This window comes from Nomascus leucogenys, chromosome 2, assembly GCF_006542625.1.
Source record: "Nomascus leucogenys isolate Asia chromosome 2, Asia_NLE_v1, whole genome shotgun sequence".
Lineage (NCBI taxonomy): Eukaryota > Metazoa > Chordata > Mammalia > Primates > Hylobatidae > Nomascus > Nomascus leucogenys.
The window spans coordinates 7230687-7247753 of NC_044382.1; the positions used below are offsets into that span (position 1 = coordinate 7230687).

Sequence of the window (17067 nt, forward strand, 5' to 3'; positions counted from 1 at the left end):
GATAACCACCCCTTCACTACCCCCATTCAAAGACAAGGCAACCAGGGCTCTAAGAGGTGAGGCAAGTTGCCCAAGGTGGCCCAGACAGAAAGTGGCAAAGCTAAGAATCAGGCCTAGGTCTATGTGACAACAAAGCTTCTCTTTCCACCACAGCCACAAATGAAAGCAAGAACGATTCTCAGTAAAATGGTGGGGCAGAGCTCCTACCCTGATTCCATCCCGGGGTAGCTGTGAGGACTAAGTGAGCAAACGGGAAGGAAAGTACTCCAATCCATGTGGAGATGGGTGAGGAACGAGAGGGGATGGAACGCTGGGTCCATGGGGAAAGAGGGAGGCCTGGAGAGCCTCACCCGGGGAACCAACAGTCCAAGTCCGCTGTGACTTCTTCCCCTGCAGTGATGCTGGGGTCTCCTCCCCACACCCCAAGGGTCCTCATGCTCGCTCCCACACCAAGCATTTGCCCACATCCTGAGCTCCTCTAGGAGAAGCCTTTGTTTTGCATCTGCCCCCAAAATTTCAGCTCCCTTGAGGCTTAGCTTGCGCCTGTCCACATCCTCCAGGAAGCCTTCCCTGGTTACACCAACATGTATCGCGCTCATCTTCCTTCCCTTCTCATTGGAACGACTTGCACCTGCCTCCTCACTGGCCTTCTGCTTCCACTCTCGCCCCCGTGTAGTCTCTCTTCTACCAAACCCAATCCCCTCTCCACACTCTCTGGGGCTTCCCATCACACTTCTGTGAAGGACTCCTCCAAGGCCTCAAGGCCCTGCAAGGCGAGCCCCTGACTGCTTTGCCACCTTCCTCTCCCACCACTCCCTCCCGACCGACCAGCCACACTGGCCACCGGCCACCTTGGCATGGTTCTGGGCATTCCAAAATCAAAACACACTCCTGCCCCAGGGCCTTTGCACTTCTTCTTCCCTCTGCTTTGATGCTCTTTCTCAGATCTCTACATTCTAACCCCTTGAGCTCACTCGGGTCTCTGCTCAAATGTCACCTCCTCACACAGGCCTTCGTGGACCCCTTTCTGAAGCCACCTCCAGCTCTGACACTCTCCCTCCCCGCCCCCAACTTGCTTTGTGCTTCTTTCCAGCACTTATCTGGGTTTTGTCTTTTGGCCCCAGTAGACTGGCAGCACCATCAAAAAAAAAAAAAAAAAAAAAAGGGAAAGAAAGCTGGAGCAGTGTCTCTCATTTGCCACTATATCCGCAGCACCTAACATGGTAGAAACTCAAACTCTTCTTGAATGGATGCATGAACAAATGTTGAAAAGACCTGGAGTGCTGTTGTGCCATTTAGCATTGGAGCAGGGTCCCCTACACCCTGCTGGTTGTATGCATGTCCTGTCCCATGTCAACCACAATGCTGAGCCATTCCTGAAGCCCAGACAGCATTCTGGGTTTGTTCCCTGTGTGCCCACAAAGTCTATCACAATGCTAGGCACAAGGGACCCCCATTCCCACACTGGCACGGCCCCACTCAGCCCGCGGCAGAGCTCTTGGGACCCTGGCTGCCCAAACATCTGTCTCACCTCTCAGCTGTGAGCTCCCAAGGGCAGGGATGTGCTTCCTTCATTTGCTACAGCAGGATCTCTGTCCCCAAGCTGACCTGCATGGATCTCCCGCTCCTGGACTGGGCCCACAGGTATGACCACATTGTTGAACCTTCATGATTGTCCTCAGGGTGGAAGCATCATCCCACATTATGGATGAGGAAACTGTCAGCTCCACTGACAGGGCCCCAGAGCAGTAATGCAGAATTAACCCCAGGCCTTGTGACCCTAAAAACTGTGTTTCCTGTGCCCCACCCCTGCAGGCAGCCCCAGGCCACTGCCTTGCGGGGCCCTGCCTGCCCCACCAGTGCTGTCAGGAGCTGGCCCTGGTTTCAAAACCCAGGATGTGCCACTCTCTAGCTAAGGGACCTTATGCAAGTTATTAAACCCTAGTGCCTGTTTCCTCGCCTGTAAAATAGGGTGATGGTAACAGCACCCTCCTCATGAGTGGCTGTAAAGATTAAACATATAAAGCAATATAGTGAGTGCTCAGAGCAGTGCCTGGCTCAGTAGGGGTAACTAGTGATAGAACACAAGGGAACCCTTTATGGGGCCCTCGGTGAAGCCCTGCAAACCAGATTATTTGGGAAGATGCTATTGCTTTTGATAGTCCTGACAACCTTGCACCATGAGAACGCTTATCATCCTCATTGAACGGATGGAGACACTAAGGCCCAGAAAAGTTAAGTCCATTGCTCCAAACCACACAGCCCAGTGAGGCAGGGCCTGGCCTGCTGGCCCACCACGTGCGCCTCCTCTTCGCTTCCCCCACCCCTCAGCAGCCACACACGTCACCACTCGCAGCCTGGGTCTGATACCTGGGCCCGCCTCCTTCCACATCCTGCTGCTCAGGGACAGAAGAACTCCAGTGCTCCTGAGGCCCACACCTGGTGGGCATTTGTCCGGAAACCTCCCCACCCGTGGCCTTTGACCTTCCTGGAATGACTTCCGGAGGTGGCTGGCCCTGTCCCCTCCCCCAAGGGCAGGCCTCTGGCGTCCCCTCCCTGTCCTCCAACCCTCCTCCTGCTCACAGGAGACCTTATCGACCAGAGGTCAAACCAATCTCCTTCCCCCAGGTCCCCGAGGGGAGCTGCCCTGCCCCAGAAGCCTGCCTCCCATTAATGATTTTCTCCCTGGCCCACTGGACAGAGGCAGCGTGGGTGACCCAGGGTCAGCAGGGGCTGTCGGGTGGCACTTCCCCAGGATGTGGGAGGGAACAATCCATCTTGCCCAGCTCCCACCATTGAAGCCCCACTCTGTGGCCAGATCAACCCCCAGGGAGGTGGCGGGGGTGGCCTCTGGCTCGGAAACAAGGTCTGTTCTCCTGGAAAGGCAGGAAGCACCCCAGGCTTCCCAGGCAAGACCTCTGGAGGGTGTGACACCCCCTACCCTGAAGCCTTTCCTAGCCTCACCTCCCAGGCTGGGTGAGGGCCCCCGAACACTCTACTGCAATGGCTTATCGTCCCAAGTCCAGTGTGACTGGTTCATCCCTGAATCTCACCTCTGCCCTCAGAAGGCAACCAGCAAACGCAGGCCAAAAGGCTGCGGGCAAAAGTGAGGGAAACCTGGAGGCCAACATCAGCCCTGCCACTTACCAGCCAGAATGCCCCACAGAGGGATGTGTTAAGGCAACTGACTGCTCAGCATACCCCTGTTCCAGACACTCTGCTAAGAAGACCCCTAGGCCCGTCGCAGTGGCTCAGCACTTTGGAAGGCTGAGGTGGACGGATCGCTTGAGGCCAGGAGTTCAAGACCAGCTTGAGGCCAGGAGTTCAAGACCATCTTAACATACTGAAACCCTGTTTCTACTGAAAATACAAAAATTAGCCAGGTGTGGTGGTGCACGCCTGTAATCCCAGCTACTCAGGAGGCTGAGGCCGGAGAACCACTTGAAACCGGGAGGCAGAGGTTGCTGTGAGCCAAGATCACACCACTGCACTCCAGCCTGGGTGACAGAGTGAGAATCTGTCTGAAATAAATAAATAAATAAATAGAATTTTTATCAAAAAAAAAGAAGAAGAAGAAGAAGAAAATGACCCCTAGACATGGCACCTCAACGACCCGTGGAGGTGAGCACCTGTTAAAGCCCATTTCAAGGTCTGCCGCCAGAGCACATGCATAGCGGGGCTGCCTTGGGAACATCTACTTCTCCTGTCCTACTAGCTGGGTGGCAGGTCACTTGGCTCGGTGCCCTGCAAGGGGTGCCTATCTTCAAGGTCTTCCCAGAACAGTCAATGTTGCTGTCGGCCTGGCTAACACCCCTCCAGGCATACAATGATCGGGGTGTTGAAAAGCTGCGGTTTGCGCCGGGCGCGGTGGCTCACGCTTGTAATCCCAGCACTTTGGGAGGCCGAGGCGGGCGGATCACGAGATCAGGAGATCGAGACCGCGGTGAAACCCTGTCTCTACTAAAAATACAAAAAATTAGCCGGGTGTGGTGGCGGGCACCTGTAGTCCCAGCTACTCGGGAGGCTGAGACAGGAGAATGGCACGAACCCGGGAGGCGGAGCTTGCAGTGAGCCGAGATTGCGCCACTGCACTCCAGCCTGGGCGACAGAGCGAGACTCCGTCTCAAAAAAAAAAAAAAAAAAAAAAAAAAAAGAAAAGCTGCGGTTTGAACAAAATCAAATTGCTGCAACTCTTTTTTCTGTTTTGAGACTGAGTCTCACTCTGTCACCCAGACAGGAGTGCAGTGGCGTGATCTCGGCTCACTGCAACCTCCACCTCCTGGGTTCAAGTGATTCTCGTGCCTCAGCCTCCCCGAGTAGCTGGGATTACAGATGCCCACCACCACACCGGCTAATTTTTGTATTTTTGGTAGAGATGGGGTTTCACCATGTTGGCCAGGCTGGTCTTGAACTCCTGACCTCAGGTGATCTGCCCACCTCGGCTTCCCAAAATGCTGGGATTACAGGCGTGAGCCACTGCGCCTAGCCTGCTGCAACTCTCGAAAGGAGAGAAGGGTTGGTGCATAAAGGAAGTCTTCTACGGAAACAAGGTGCCTTTTGTCACTCCACCTTTCCTGCCATGCCACGCACATGGATTATCTTTTGGGTGGAAGCAGCTTTTCTCAGAGCATGGTGGCCGAGGGTCCCCTTCAGCCTAAGATCCCAACTGTCCCCCAGCCCCTGCTTCCCCTGCCTTGAGGGCTTCAGCTCTGGTAGAAATCTTCACCCTTCCAATGCAGCAACTGCACAGAGGCAACAAGGCCCCAAGAGGCTCAAATCCCTCCCCCAAGCCCGCCAAGGTCCCCCGGCCCTGGGAACAATCACGGGGCTCAGTGGCACAGAGCCCACCCACCTTCTGCCTTTGGTCTCATCCTCTCCCGGTGCAGCTCTTAACACAAAATGTGATGCCATGTCCCTGCCCAGGCTCCCTATTACCCAGGACAACAGCCAAGTGTCATCCTTGCAATCGAGCCCTGTCTACCTTGCAAGCCTCCCCTCCTAGGCATCTTGGTAAGAACCTTCCATGGGGTGAAAAGAGGTTGAGGTGAGCCCCCAGCCTAGTACCAGCTTCCAGAGATCAACCAAGGTACCACCTTACACCAGGGCATCTAGCAGCCTCCATCACTCCCTCTGGCTTGAAGATTTCAGCCTCTCCAGCCCACTCATGGCTGAAAAGCACGTTTGGGATTTTCCTCTTTCTTCCTGGCCCCCATTTCCACCTTCCACAAATGTGCATCACATCACACATCACCTATGTACACACACCACACACGCAACACTAACAGGGTAACCAGCACTGACTGACCTTAGCTGTCACCTGGCTTCACCCCCAGTCAACCAACTTATTTGACTTCTTTAGCTCTCAGTTTTCCCATCAGCAAAATGGGGACTGTTTATAATATTTATCTCGGAAAAAGATTATATTAGTAACAATCATTACTCTTTTTTCTTTAGTTGAGTTTTGTTTCTTAATCAGCCACTGTGTGTTGAGCACTTCCTCTGTGCTAAGAATCTCTTGAGAGACGTCTTCCTATGTAATGCCCAGAACAACCCTATGAGTTGGTACGATTTTTTTGTTTTTTTGAGACACAGTCTTACTCTGTTGCCCAGGCTGGAGTGCAATGGCTGATCTTGGCTCACCGCAATCTCTGCCACCTGGGTTCATGCGACTCTCCCGCCTCAGCCTCTGGAGTAGCTGGGATTACAGGCGCCTGCCACTGCGCCCAGTGAATTTTTGTAGTTTTTAGTAGAGACGGGGTTTCACCATCTTGGCCAGGCTGGTCTTGAACTCCTGACCTCATGATCCACCCGCCTCGGCCTCCCAAAGTGCTGGGATTACAGGCGTGAGCCACCGTGCCCAACCTGGTACGATTATTATTCCCGTTTTACAGAGAGGGAAACTGAGGCTCAGAGAGGTTACATCACTTGTTCTATGTCACAGAATTGGTGAGAAATCAAGATTCAAATCCAGTCCAGGCTCTCTCCTGCTTCGCCCTCGCCTGCCACTGTTCTCCCTCCTCTTCCTCACCCACCTCCTTTCTACTTTTGCAGGACGACAACTGGTTCAGGCCACAGGCCATAGTTTGGGGGTAAGGAGGTTGGAATATTGTCCACAAAAAGCTGGGGCCCTTGGGCTTTCTGCCCCCACCCAAGGGAGAGGGATGGGCCCCACGGCCTCTCCCGCCCAGGCCCCATCCTCTGATCCTTGAGGCTTTATGAAACCCATGCTCCTGTCTCCAGGCAACCTGCCCAGAAAGGGAGGGTCTCTCTGGTCCCAGGAGGGGCAGCCCCCAGACTTCCAGCCACATTCCACACCACCTGGCTCCTCCAGCAGCAGCAGCAGCAGCATCAGGCCAGCCAAGGCTTTCAGAGCTTCTCCAAACTCTGGATTCAAACTGGAGACCTTCACTCCTCTCCAGTGAGGTTTCCCAGTAAAGTCAGCCACTCTCTCCACCTGAAAACGCAGCTCCCCTAACTCTTCCTGGACTCTGGCCCAAGGGGCACTCTCTGGATTACTGTCATCGAGAGTGAAGCTCACGTTGGCTCCCACTGGCTGGGCACTTGCCCCATGCCAGGGCCCATGTCCGCTCTTCACACAACCTGAGCAGCCGAAACTATTACTATCCCTGTGTTCCAGGTGACAAAGGAAGACACAGAGAGGCCACGGGACTGGCCCAAATTGAACAGAAACTGACAGAGCCACGATCTGAACCCATCTCTGGATCTGAAGCCCATGAGTTTCCCACAGATGGAAAGGGGAGGAGGAAGGCCGGGCCCACCCTGAATCTGAGTGTGGCTCTGATGGGTGCCCCCACCTCCTCAACCCCGGGCTTCTGGCCTCTTTCCTGTCACACTCCGCATACCAACTCAGCCAGGACAGACAGCGACGCTGCAAAGGGCCCTTCCCCGCCCCCCAGCCTGTCCATTATGCTCCCAGGGCTATCAATGTATTGATTGGCAGGGCTGAGCCATCAGCAGGGGAGGGGGCACTGCAGGATGGGGGGTTGGGCCCGAGGGTCGGCCTCCCTCTCCCCATACATCAGCCTTCATGGTACAGATCATCAATATGGGCGCCGCTGCTGCAGGCAGCCAACCCTGGAGCCGTAAAGACCCATGCCCTGTTCTCTCCCTCCCTTTCCTCTTCCCGCTGATCCCTGTTTCAATTCCAGCTCCCTAAAGCCCCTGGGTAGGGAGAATAGCCATCCATGCCCATGAGATAACAAGCCCTTTATTCCAGCATTCAAAGCCCACCACAGTCTTTTCCATCACCCCCATTCCTGGGAACGGATGCGCCAGCCACCGCAGTCAGCTTGGAGCTCTGTGAGTCCGCCAGGCTGATCCCTGCTTCCAGTAGCCCCGTTCCACATGCCCGCAAGGCTTTTCCATAATGCGCATAGACACATGCACGCATGCAGAGGCTCACAGTGTCCTCTTCACCCGGTTTGCCCTTATTTCAAGGTCTACATGAGGCATCTACCCAGGCCAGACCCTCTTGCCCCAGAGTCTGGTTCAAGGCCTGTCATCAGAGTACCTGCTGCACCCTTGAGCTCTTGCTCCCCAGCACATACTCCCAGTTTCTCTCAAGTCTCCAAGGGCTGGGATAGGTGCTGGCCCTCTCTGTGCCCCAGCCCCTGGCACAGACGAGTGGGTGGGGGGATTCAGTCTGGATCCCAGCCCCCAGAGAACCTCTCCCTCAAACCTCCACTCACTGACCCAACATTCCTCCAGCATGCCCGGTCTGTGCCAGCTGCTGTGGTGCCTGCAGCAGGGGTCAGACCTCTCTTTGACTTCCAGGAACCCGTGGGCTGGTGGACAAGCCGGCCTTGAGACACCCCAGAGTTGAATGCAGATACGCAGCTCACATTTACTTAACACTTATCATGAGCCAGGCGCTATGCCAAGTGCCTCCCCCGGGCAGGGGGAACTCACCCTTCCAGCAACCCCGGGAGGGAGGTTCTGTCCTGATGCCTACAGGAATGATAAGCCACAGAGAGGCCAGTCAATCACTCAATCACACGGCCAACTGAAGCATGCTGGGCCCAGAACCCACCCATCCCTGTGAGCCCCGCAGAGTGCCCTGGATCAAAGACAGTGGCCAAGCACTATGCGATTCCAAGGCAGAAGGTGGGATGGGGCTCGGGGGAAACAGAGCTGCTCGAAGTACGTGCCATCTCTTCATGGGGAACACTTGCAAGGAAAAGTCTTGGATACCTTCTTCATTCCCTCTCAAAACCAGTCCAGGGCCAGGTATGCAGCAAGTGTCCCATAAATGTTTGCGGATTGTTGATGACGAGCAACACTATATTTGAGTGCCTACTACATATCTGGTCATCAATTACTCCTACCAACAGGCCAGGGGAGTGGGATTAGTATCCTTATTTTGCCCATGGGGAGGAAGTGGAGACTAAGAGAGGTTAAGGGCCTCGCCCAAGGCCACACAGTCTTGAATGGTAGAGTGGCAATTAGATCCAGACCTAAGTCCAAAGCCTGTGCTCCCAACTCAGACTGGAGGAGGCCTGATGTCACTGATCCAAGGAACACGTCCTTTCTAGCTTTCTCTAGCACCCCACAGCATGTTATGTACCTAACACAGACAACATAATTGATTGAACAATTACTTTTACTAAATTATTCATTGAATGTTTTGCCATTGTGCTAGCTACTCTGTGTGCAATATCCCACTTAGTTCTCACAATAACCCTTAAGAAGTAGGTATTTCTCTCTTTTTTTTTTTTTTTTCAGATGGAGTTTCGCTCTTGCCCAGGATGAAGTGCAGTGGCGTGATCTCGGCTCACCACAACCTCCGTCTCCCAGGTTCAAGCGATTCTCCTGTCTCAGCCTCCTGAGTAGCTGGGATCACAGGCGCCCACTACGCCCGGCTAATTTTTCGTATTTTTAGTAGGGACGGGGTTTCACCATGTTGGCCAGGTTGGTCTCGAACTCCTGACCTCAAGTGATCTGCCTGTCTCGGCCTCCCAAAGTGCTGGGATTATAGGCATGAGCCACCGCGCTCGGCCAGAAGTAGGTATTTCTCATGATCCCATTTTACAGATGGGGAAACTGAGATGCAGAAAATTGAAGGTTAAGGAATATTTGCTGAGCAGCTGCCAAGAAGCACAGCCAGAATTCAACCTAGGTTTCCCCTACACCAAAGCCTATGCATTCAAGCATCACAGAAGCCACTGACCTCACCTCACTGATACCCAGGTGGGTAAATCAAAGCTTAGAGAGAGAGGTCAGTGAGCCCAGGACAGAGCCAGGATTGGAACCCAGGTGTTCAGGGATTCCACTCTATGGCCCACAGGGGGCTTGCCTTTGGCCCCATCCTTGGCACAACAGCGTTTTGAATGGCCTGAGGCCTTTTGCCACTGAGATGTCAGAGCAAACACACTGCTAGCAAGCCAGACCAAAGCCCACGGGGCCTACTGACCTGCTGCGGTTTCAGAACAAATCCCCACGCTGAGGCCCACAGTGCTGACAGCAGGCCCAAGCCCCTTCTAAGGGCAGCCCTCCCCTCCATGCACTGCCATGGGGTCTTATGAGTTAGAGAAGAGCCAACACAGCAAAATCTAGGAGCATACAGAGGTTCCTCAGAGCAGCCCTTACCCACAGAAAGGAGAAATCAACACCTCCCCTCCCAAGTGACAAGGCAGCAGCCCTGGGGAAGGACTCACTATAGCTGATGGGGGTGGGCAGGGGGCAAGGGAACCCTCCTAGAGTAAGAGGCATAGGAGCAGGGTCTGGACTACAAACAAGAGTTTGGGTCATGCACTGTCCCTCCACAACTACTACCTGAGGCAGTAGGGACGATTTCCTTGGTTGTTTTTTCCCATTGTACACACGCAGAAGCTGAGACTCAGGGAAGTTAAGTAACTTGCCCAAGGTCACACAGCAAAGAGAAGGCAGAGCCACACTCCAGAGCCCTCATACAAGTAAGCTTGAGTCCTAGAGCTGGACAGACCCAGAGCTGAATCCAGCTCTGCCTCTCTCTTGCTATGTGACCAAAAGCAGGTTACTTTATGCACCGGTGCCTCTCTTTTTCTTCCTCTGTAGAATTCCCTAGTTCCAGGCTGGTTGTTAGGCTTGACCTGGATAATGTGCAAAAGCATATGGCTGGCCAGGCACGGTGGCTCACGCCAGTAATCCCAGCACTTTGGGAGGCCAAGGCAAGCAGATCACGAGGTCGGGAGACCGAGACCATCCTAGCTAACACAGTGAAACCCCGTCTCTACTAAAAATACAAAAAATTACCCAGGCGTGGTGGCTCGCGCCTGTAGTCCCAGCTACTCGGGAGGCTGAGGCAGGAGAATGGTGTGAACCCGGGAGGCAGAGCTTACAGTGAGCTGAGATCGCGCCACTGCACTGCAGCCTGGGCAACAGGGCGAGACTCCGTCTCAAAAAAAGAAAAAAGCACATGGCAGCTGGGTGCAGCGGCTCATGCCTGCAATCCCAGCACTTTGGGAGGCCGAGGCGGGTGGATCACCTGAGGTCAGGAGTTCAAGACCAGCCTGGCCAACACGGTGAAACTCCATCTCTACTAAAAACACAAAAATTACCCAGACGTGGTGGCATGCAGGCTGAGGCAGGAGGACTGCTTGAACCTGGGAGGCAGAGGTTGCAGTTAGCCAAGATCGCACCGTTGCACTCCAGCCTGGGCAACAGAGCGAGACTCCATCTCAACAACAGTAACAAAAAAAGCACTTGGCATGTAGTGAGTGCACTATACCTGGTGGCCACTATGAATATTGTTGTTGTTTTTAATGGCTTGATGTGAGACTGCACCCCAATTTTCCACACCCACAAGTCTCCTGCTAGAGGACTAGGTCAGAACCAAAAGGCCCTGCAGAAAATGTTAGTCTCTTCCCAGTACCCCTCTAGTCTCCCTTTGGGGGTCCAGTGTGTCCTTGGAGCTACCTAGGGCAGGGTGGAGGCTGCATCTGTGACTGATGGGCTGCCCCAAGCCTGCTGACACTGGCCGTGCCAACCACAAGAAATTCTAAAAATCCACCTCCTTATCTCAGAGCGGGTGACACTCCTGAGCTTCAGGAATGCTGGTGGGGAGCCCCGCCCCCTCCCCAACCCCTCCCCATTCCCCTCCTCCTCTGCTGGGGAAAGGCTGGAAGAGGAGTGCTGAATCCTCCAGGCCCCAGCCCCCAAGTACCCCCCTCTAACTCTGGGACCCTCTCAGATCAACACATTCCAGGAGGATCAGGACCTGCAGACTCCAAGTCAGACACCCTCAAGCCCAGAGACGCCTACCTGGGCTCTCAACATCCCCCCTACACCAGAATCCAAAGAGAATCTCACTGCAGATCCCTAGCATATCCCTAAGGACTCCATGGGCCCAGCAATATTCTTTCTGAATAATTTCAGGATTCTTTGAGAAGAAGGTCCATCTGCTATGGTAGAAAGAATACAAGATCTTGAATCCAGCGTCTTGGGTCTTAGCTATGACCCTGAACAAATCCCTTCCTCATTCTGTGCCTCGGTTTCTCCATCTGCTATGGTACAAAGAATACAAGATCTTGAATCCAGCGTCTTGGGTCTTAGCTATGACCCTGAACAAATCCCTTCCTCATTCTGTGCCTCGGTTTCTCCATCTGTGAAACAGAATTATTACCCTCTCTTGGCCTCCCTGTAGAATGGTTGAAAGAAGTGAACCAGCTTCCCAATGTAAGGGACACTTTAGAATTTCTACAAGCACCATCTTTTTCCTTCACGCAAATCACTGCTCCTGGGACTGTTTCTTCCCCTGCTAAACAGGAGGAAGATGTATGTGCCTGCCTCACTCCACTTCACAGTGCTGGGAGAGGAGGAGGCAGAATAGACAAGCCTCTGTTCATCTGGCACTTTCTCCCTTTAAACCAGGAGCTCTTGGAGGCCAGGGACTTACCAGACCTTATTCCCAAGGCAGCAAGAAGCAGGCTCCCAGCAAGAATGTGCTGAATGAATACCTGACTGTGGATGGACGGATGATGTTGCTGTAGGAAATTAAAAGGCCAGGTGAGTGGCTCACGCCTATAATCCCAGCACTTTGGGAGGCCAAGGCAGGCAGATCACCTGAGGTCAGGAGTTCGAGACCAGCCCGTCCAACACGGTGAAACCCTGTCTCTACTAAAAATACAAAAATTAGCCCAGCATGGTGGTGTGTACCTGTAATCCCAGCTACTTGGGAGGCTGAGGAGAGTGACTTGAACCCAGGAGACAGAGGTTGCAGTAAGCCAAGATCACGCCACTGCACTCCAGCCTGGGTGACAGAGCACAAAAAAAAAAAAAAAGTGCCATCCACTAACACAGCATCCCATCCTCTTTTTGTGCCAAAGGACACTGTCTCCAGCTTCCCTATCCTAGCCAGCTTAAAGAAAGGGTTTAAACCTCACTGAGGAGGCTGGGTGTGGGGGTGGTCAGGCCGAGAGGGGGCGTGGAAGGAAACTTTCAAACTTGAACACTTCTTGTGGTGAGAGAGGAAGTGGCGCTGCAGGAGGGACAAGGGGCTAAGGGGCTGGCAGGAGGGACAAGAGGCCAGGGGATGCCCCCCCACCCCGCCCAGGCTGGCCCACCTCATGCCTGGTCTGTCTGGGGAAGGCCAGGACCTAGCCGAGCCTGGCGGCAGGAACAATGTCAGGCAGGTGCCGGCCGAGCTGCGTGAAAGGCCCAGCCCGGTGTCATTGTCAGAGCTCAGCCAAGTGCAGAAAAGCAATTTACTGGTCACGCCGCTTGCTCCCCACGGAAATTTTTTAAATTCTTCCAATTTGAGCTATCTACGGTGTCCCGAGTCGTGTGGAGAAGGGATGAAGGGATTTTATTAAATTCCCAGCTTCCCACTTCCCAGGGTGGCCAGCGGGTGAGGGCGGGGCTCACCACTTTGGGGGTGGGCAGGACGGTGTCTGGCATTGAATGTGCTCATGGAAACGTAGCTGGGGGCAGGGACCCATTCTGAGCCTGGTAGCCATGGACAGGAAGAAAGGAGGGGCCCAGAAACTCCACTGCTAAGACTGGACCAGTCCTGGAAAACACTGAGGGGGGAGGGAAGGGCGTAGGCGCATCCATTTCCCAGCAGCCACAATGTGCCTTCCTGGGTGGATGAGACCTGGCAAAATGACCCCACGCCCCATCATATACCAGTTCAACTCCATGACCAACCATTTCACAAATGATGCAGAGAGGGAAAGATGGAGCTGGAGCAGGGGTGCAGGCCTAGGCCACTGAGCCCTTCCCACCATGCAGAGAGGCCTCCCTGGCCCAGGCTCACCCTAAAGGAGCTTGAACTGCTACCCGCTAAGTGCAGCCTACCCAAACCTCAGCAGGGAGCACGCCTCAGATTCCTGGCAGTTAACATCATGTGGCTCCTACCCCTCATTTCAACCATTAAGGCAACCCCACCTTTGTTCCTGTAGTGTGAATGGGGACACAAGCCTGACAACCTTGCCCATAACTCCCAGGATAATATTTCTTTATCTTTAGGGGTCATAGATGTTTTGAAACTCTGTCGGGAGCAGGCAACCCTCTTCCAGACACAGCACATTTGAGCACCATTTTTGTGCAATGTTTCAGGGGCCTCCCCCTCCCACAATCCCATCCTTTGACACTCCAAGGGTACATGGACCATGGGTTAAAAGCATCAGTCCTATGGCACTTTGGATGCAGAAAGGCCGGTGGGGACAAAGGGGTGAAGGAAGGGGGAAGGTGGAGGTGGTGGGGAGAGGAGGATCCCTCACCTGCTTGAAGGCTGCCTCTTGACCTAACCAGGGCAGACCACCCAGCTCTTTCCCAAGATGCTGGCTCTAGCTCTGGCCAGGAGGTGGAGGTGGGATGCAGAGTCCACACTCCCTCCCTCCAGCTCCCCCGGAGAACACAAAGACCACTCAGCAGCCCCTCCTGGGCCCCACTTCAAGAAGAACCAACAGCAGCAGGCATCCAGAGGCTTGAGCCACACATCCGCAGGCCTCCCTGCTACTCCATGCCCATTTCATCCCTCCTGCCCCCAGGCACGGCACCCTGGAAAAGAGCTCTTGCCCAGGTCAGACAAGCAGACCCCCTGGAGTGACCCCGGGGCCTGCCCTCTGCTTGGGGACTCAGCTGCAGACTACGCAGGCCATGCCTGGCACTGGCCTCCCTCTTTGACACCAGCCGTTCCCCACCCCCACCCCCATCACCACACAGGGTCACATCTGCTTTGGCAAACAGCCAGTCTTAAGTTACTGACTCCAGTTATATTGATTCAAGGAGTCACTGGGGACCCCAGCCTGGCCAACAGGAGGAAAGAACCCATCAGGTCCGTCCACCCTTCCATCCCCAAGCCCCACTGGATGCCCCCAGCTCAGTGCCTATCAGGAGGGTAATAACACTCTCCTGGGCGTGGAAGGAAGATAGCAGGCCCACCACCGCCAAACACTGCAAGAGTCTGTTGAGTCGCAGCAGTGCTCAAGGCACACAACACTCCTTGAGCCAGAAAACCGGGAGAACCACCAATTTCCTGTGCTTAAGGCTCGCTCTGGGGATCTCCAGAATCCAGAAGGCTAAGGTCTAAGAATCTTCTCTAATCCCGGAAAGCCACCTGCCTTCCACCGAGGGGGAAGGGTCAGACAACCCTCTTTTGGCCTGTGTCCAGTTCCTCCTGGCCTGGCCCCTTGCAGCACTAGGTGGGTGGGGGCTTGGGGAGCTGACGCTTCCTATTCCCTTTGCCCGCCGACCCCCCACCCCCACCATGCAGAGGCAGCCCTGGTCTGGTTCTAATCGGGGCTGAAGTCGGCTCCCTTTTTCGCTCTTCTCTCTCCCTCCCCCCAACCCTTTTTCCTTCATTTCTACAGCTTTGGAAGCCAGAGCGTTCCAACTGTCTGCGTGCCAAGACCTTCCCGAGTCTGAAAGCTGCTGAAGTAACAGATCAGATTTTAGCAAGTGCTTTCCAGGCTGAGCGCCAAGCCCTCTTCTGATTCACGGAGAGCGAGCGAACGGGGAGCAGGCGGGGAACCAACGAGGGCTGCACCACCTTAGGCGAGGGAGTGCGCAGCGCGACCCGTCCGGGAGCGGCCTCGCGGGCAACGGCCACTCGGCCTAGGCGCCCTCGAGCTTCCCCTCGTCCCGAGCATGTGTGTGTGTCTGTGTGTGTGTCTCAATGCTGCAAGCGCCTTCAAAACCACAGAGTAATTTACAACTGAAGCTTTCTCCCTGGACTCGAAATCCACTCGGCTGAAAGTCTTTTTGTTTGGAAGCGGCGATGTTAAGGGAAGGTTGGCAGAGAACCCCTAGGTCCTACCCCTCGCTGGCTGCGGGCAGGGGTCTTAGAGCTGGGTGTATTGCTGTGGCTGAGCCCGCCGTCTCTGCGGGATCTCCTCCCAGCCGAGGCCGACAGGGGCTGCGACAGCCAGCGCCGCCTCGGACCCCGCGGCAGAGTCCCTTGCCCTTGGCCGGTTCCCCGCCGGCGCAGGGCGCACGCGGAGCCGCCCTTCCGCGCCCTGGGAACAGGTGCACTGGGCTCGGCGCCCAGGAGGGGTGGGGCACAGGGAGGGGGCGCGGCCGGGGAAGGGGGGTCGGCGTGTACCGCGAGGCAGGGGCGGGAGGAGGTCAAAGTCAGGAGCCCACGTACCTGTACCTGGAAGCACAGCAGCAGGAAGTGTAAACACCTGCGGGAAACAGATGGAGAAGCGGTCAGTGGGACCTGAGGAAGGGGGCGCACGGACAGACACGCAGTCGAAGAGTCAGGCGAACCGACGGGCGGGCAGACAGAGGTACAGGGCACAGGCACACGGACAGACAGCCAGGCAAGGTGGGCAGCCCCGCGCGCGGACGCTTACAGGCAAGTGCAGGCGGAGGGCGCTGAATACATCGCTGGGCGGGAGGGAGGCGGCGGCTCCTAGCCCAGCCTGCACATGTCCGCTCCGCGCGGCCGGGACCGGGCGCCTCCGCCGCCGCCGCCGCCGCCGCCGCCGCTGCTGCTGCTGCTCCCTCCTCGCCGGCTGCTGCTGCTGCAGACTCTGCTGCTCCGGGGCGCTCCGCGGCGCGCCCTGCGGCATCAGCGCCCCGCGCGGCTCCTCCCGAGCGCTGCGCCCTCCGGGCTGGCGCAGGGGCTGCGGGGCGGCAGCCGCTGTGCAGGAGGCGCCTGGCCGGTGCGGGGAAGCTTGCTCACTGCTGGCCGGCCGGCCGTCCGGGCGTCCGTGGGAGGCTGGCTGCCCGGCTTAGTCCGGGGACAGCATGCGCGGCAGGTCTGGAAGCCGAGTTGCGCTCTCCGGCCCGGGCGCGGAGCTGCGTGGGGCCAGGGGTCAGCGCTCCGGGGTCGGGGCGCGCGGCTGCAGCGCGAAAGCGTCACGGCCGCTCCGTCTGGGCGCCCGCCGGCTCATGTCTCCTCCTCCGCGTCTCTCCGGCCGTGCGCATCGCCGCCTCCCACCACTGGCGGCGGCCGGGGCGTTTTCTACGCGCGGGCGGCAAGGGGGCGGGGGGCCGGGGGCGGGCCCGGGCCCGAGCCGGCACAATGAGGATGCGGGGCCTGGGGGCTCCCCCCTCGGGGCGCGGCCGGACGGGCGTTCAGCTCGCCTGGGTGCGCCCAGCCCACATCAAAGGCGGCCCTGCCTGCTCGCCTGCCTGCCGCGGCCTCTCGCTGCCTCCTCCTCCTTCTCCTGGCGGCTCGGGGTTGGAGGGGAGGCGCTCAGACTCTCGGCGACGGGACCGGCAGCTCCGAAGGGGCAGGACCCGCGAGACTGAAGCTGGTGAGCGCTGGAAGCCGTCGGAGCTCTGCGCCCGAGCGCAGTGACCCGTTCCTCCGCGCAAACGTTGCCCAAATTGGGCAGGCGACGCTCCCCAACAACGCAGTTAGGTACGGAACGTCCTCACCTGCCCACATTCGCTACTCGCACTCACTCACCAGCGCTCTAGTGGAGAGCCGAGAGGGGCGGGTCAAACCCAGCCCCGGGGCGGCTCCACTGAATGGGGGTCGCTTTTACCCGCCCTGTGATCGTGGAGTTTCCCAGCCACCCTCTTGACTGGCTACCCACTTAAGTGAGCCGCCTTCCTCTTCTTACGTCCCTGCCGCTGCGAAGGGGGCTCTGGGGCGTCTCTCCTTCCCACCCCTCG

At 56.4% G+C, this 17067-nt stretch overlaps 1 protein-coding gene across 1 annotated transcript in view; it reads right to left on the bottom strand.

Moving 5' to 3' along the window:
* The window catches only part of FGF18 (fibroblast growth factor 18), a 38048-nt gene extending 21666 nt beyond the window's left edge, over window positions 1-16382 (bottom strand). Inside the window, exons 1-2 of the mRNA XM_030822370.1 lie at window positions 15795-16382; window positions 15587-15623 (exon numbers count right to left, since the gene is read on the bottom strand). Of these exons, the coding sequence (XP_030678230.1) occupies window positions 15587-15623; window positions 15795-15826 (69 nt within the window). The 5' untranslated portion in view covers window positions 15827-16382. The remainder of the gene's footprint in view (window positions 1-15586; window positions 15624-15794) is intronic.
* Between the last annotated feature and the right edge of the window lie 685 nt (window positions 16383-17067).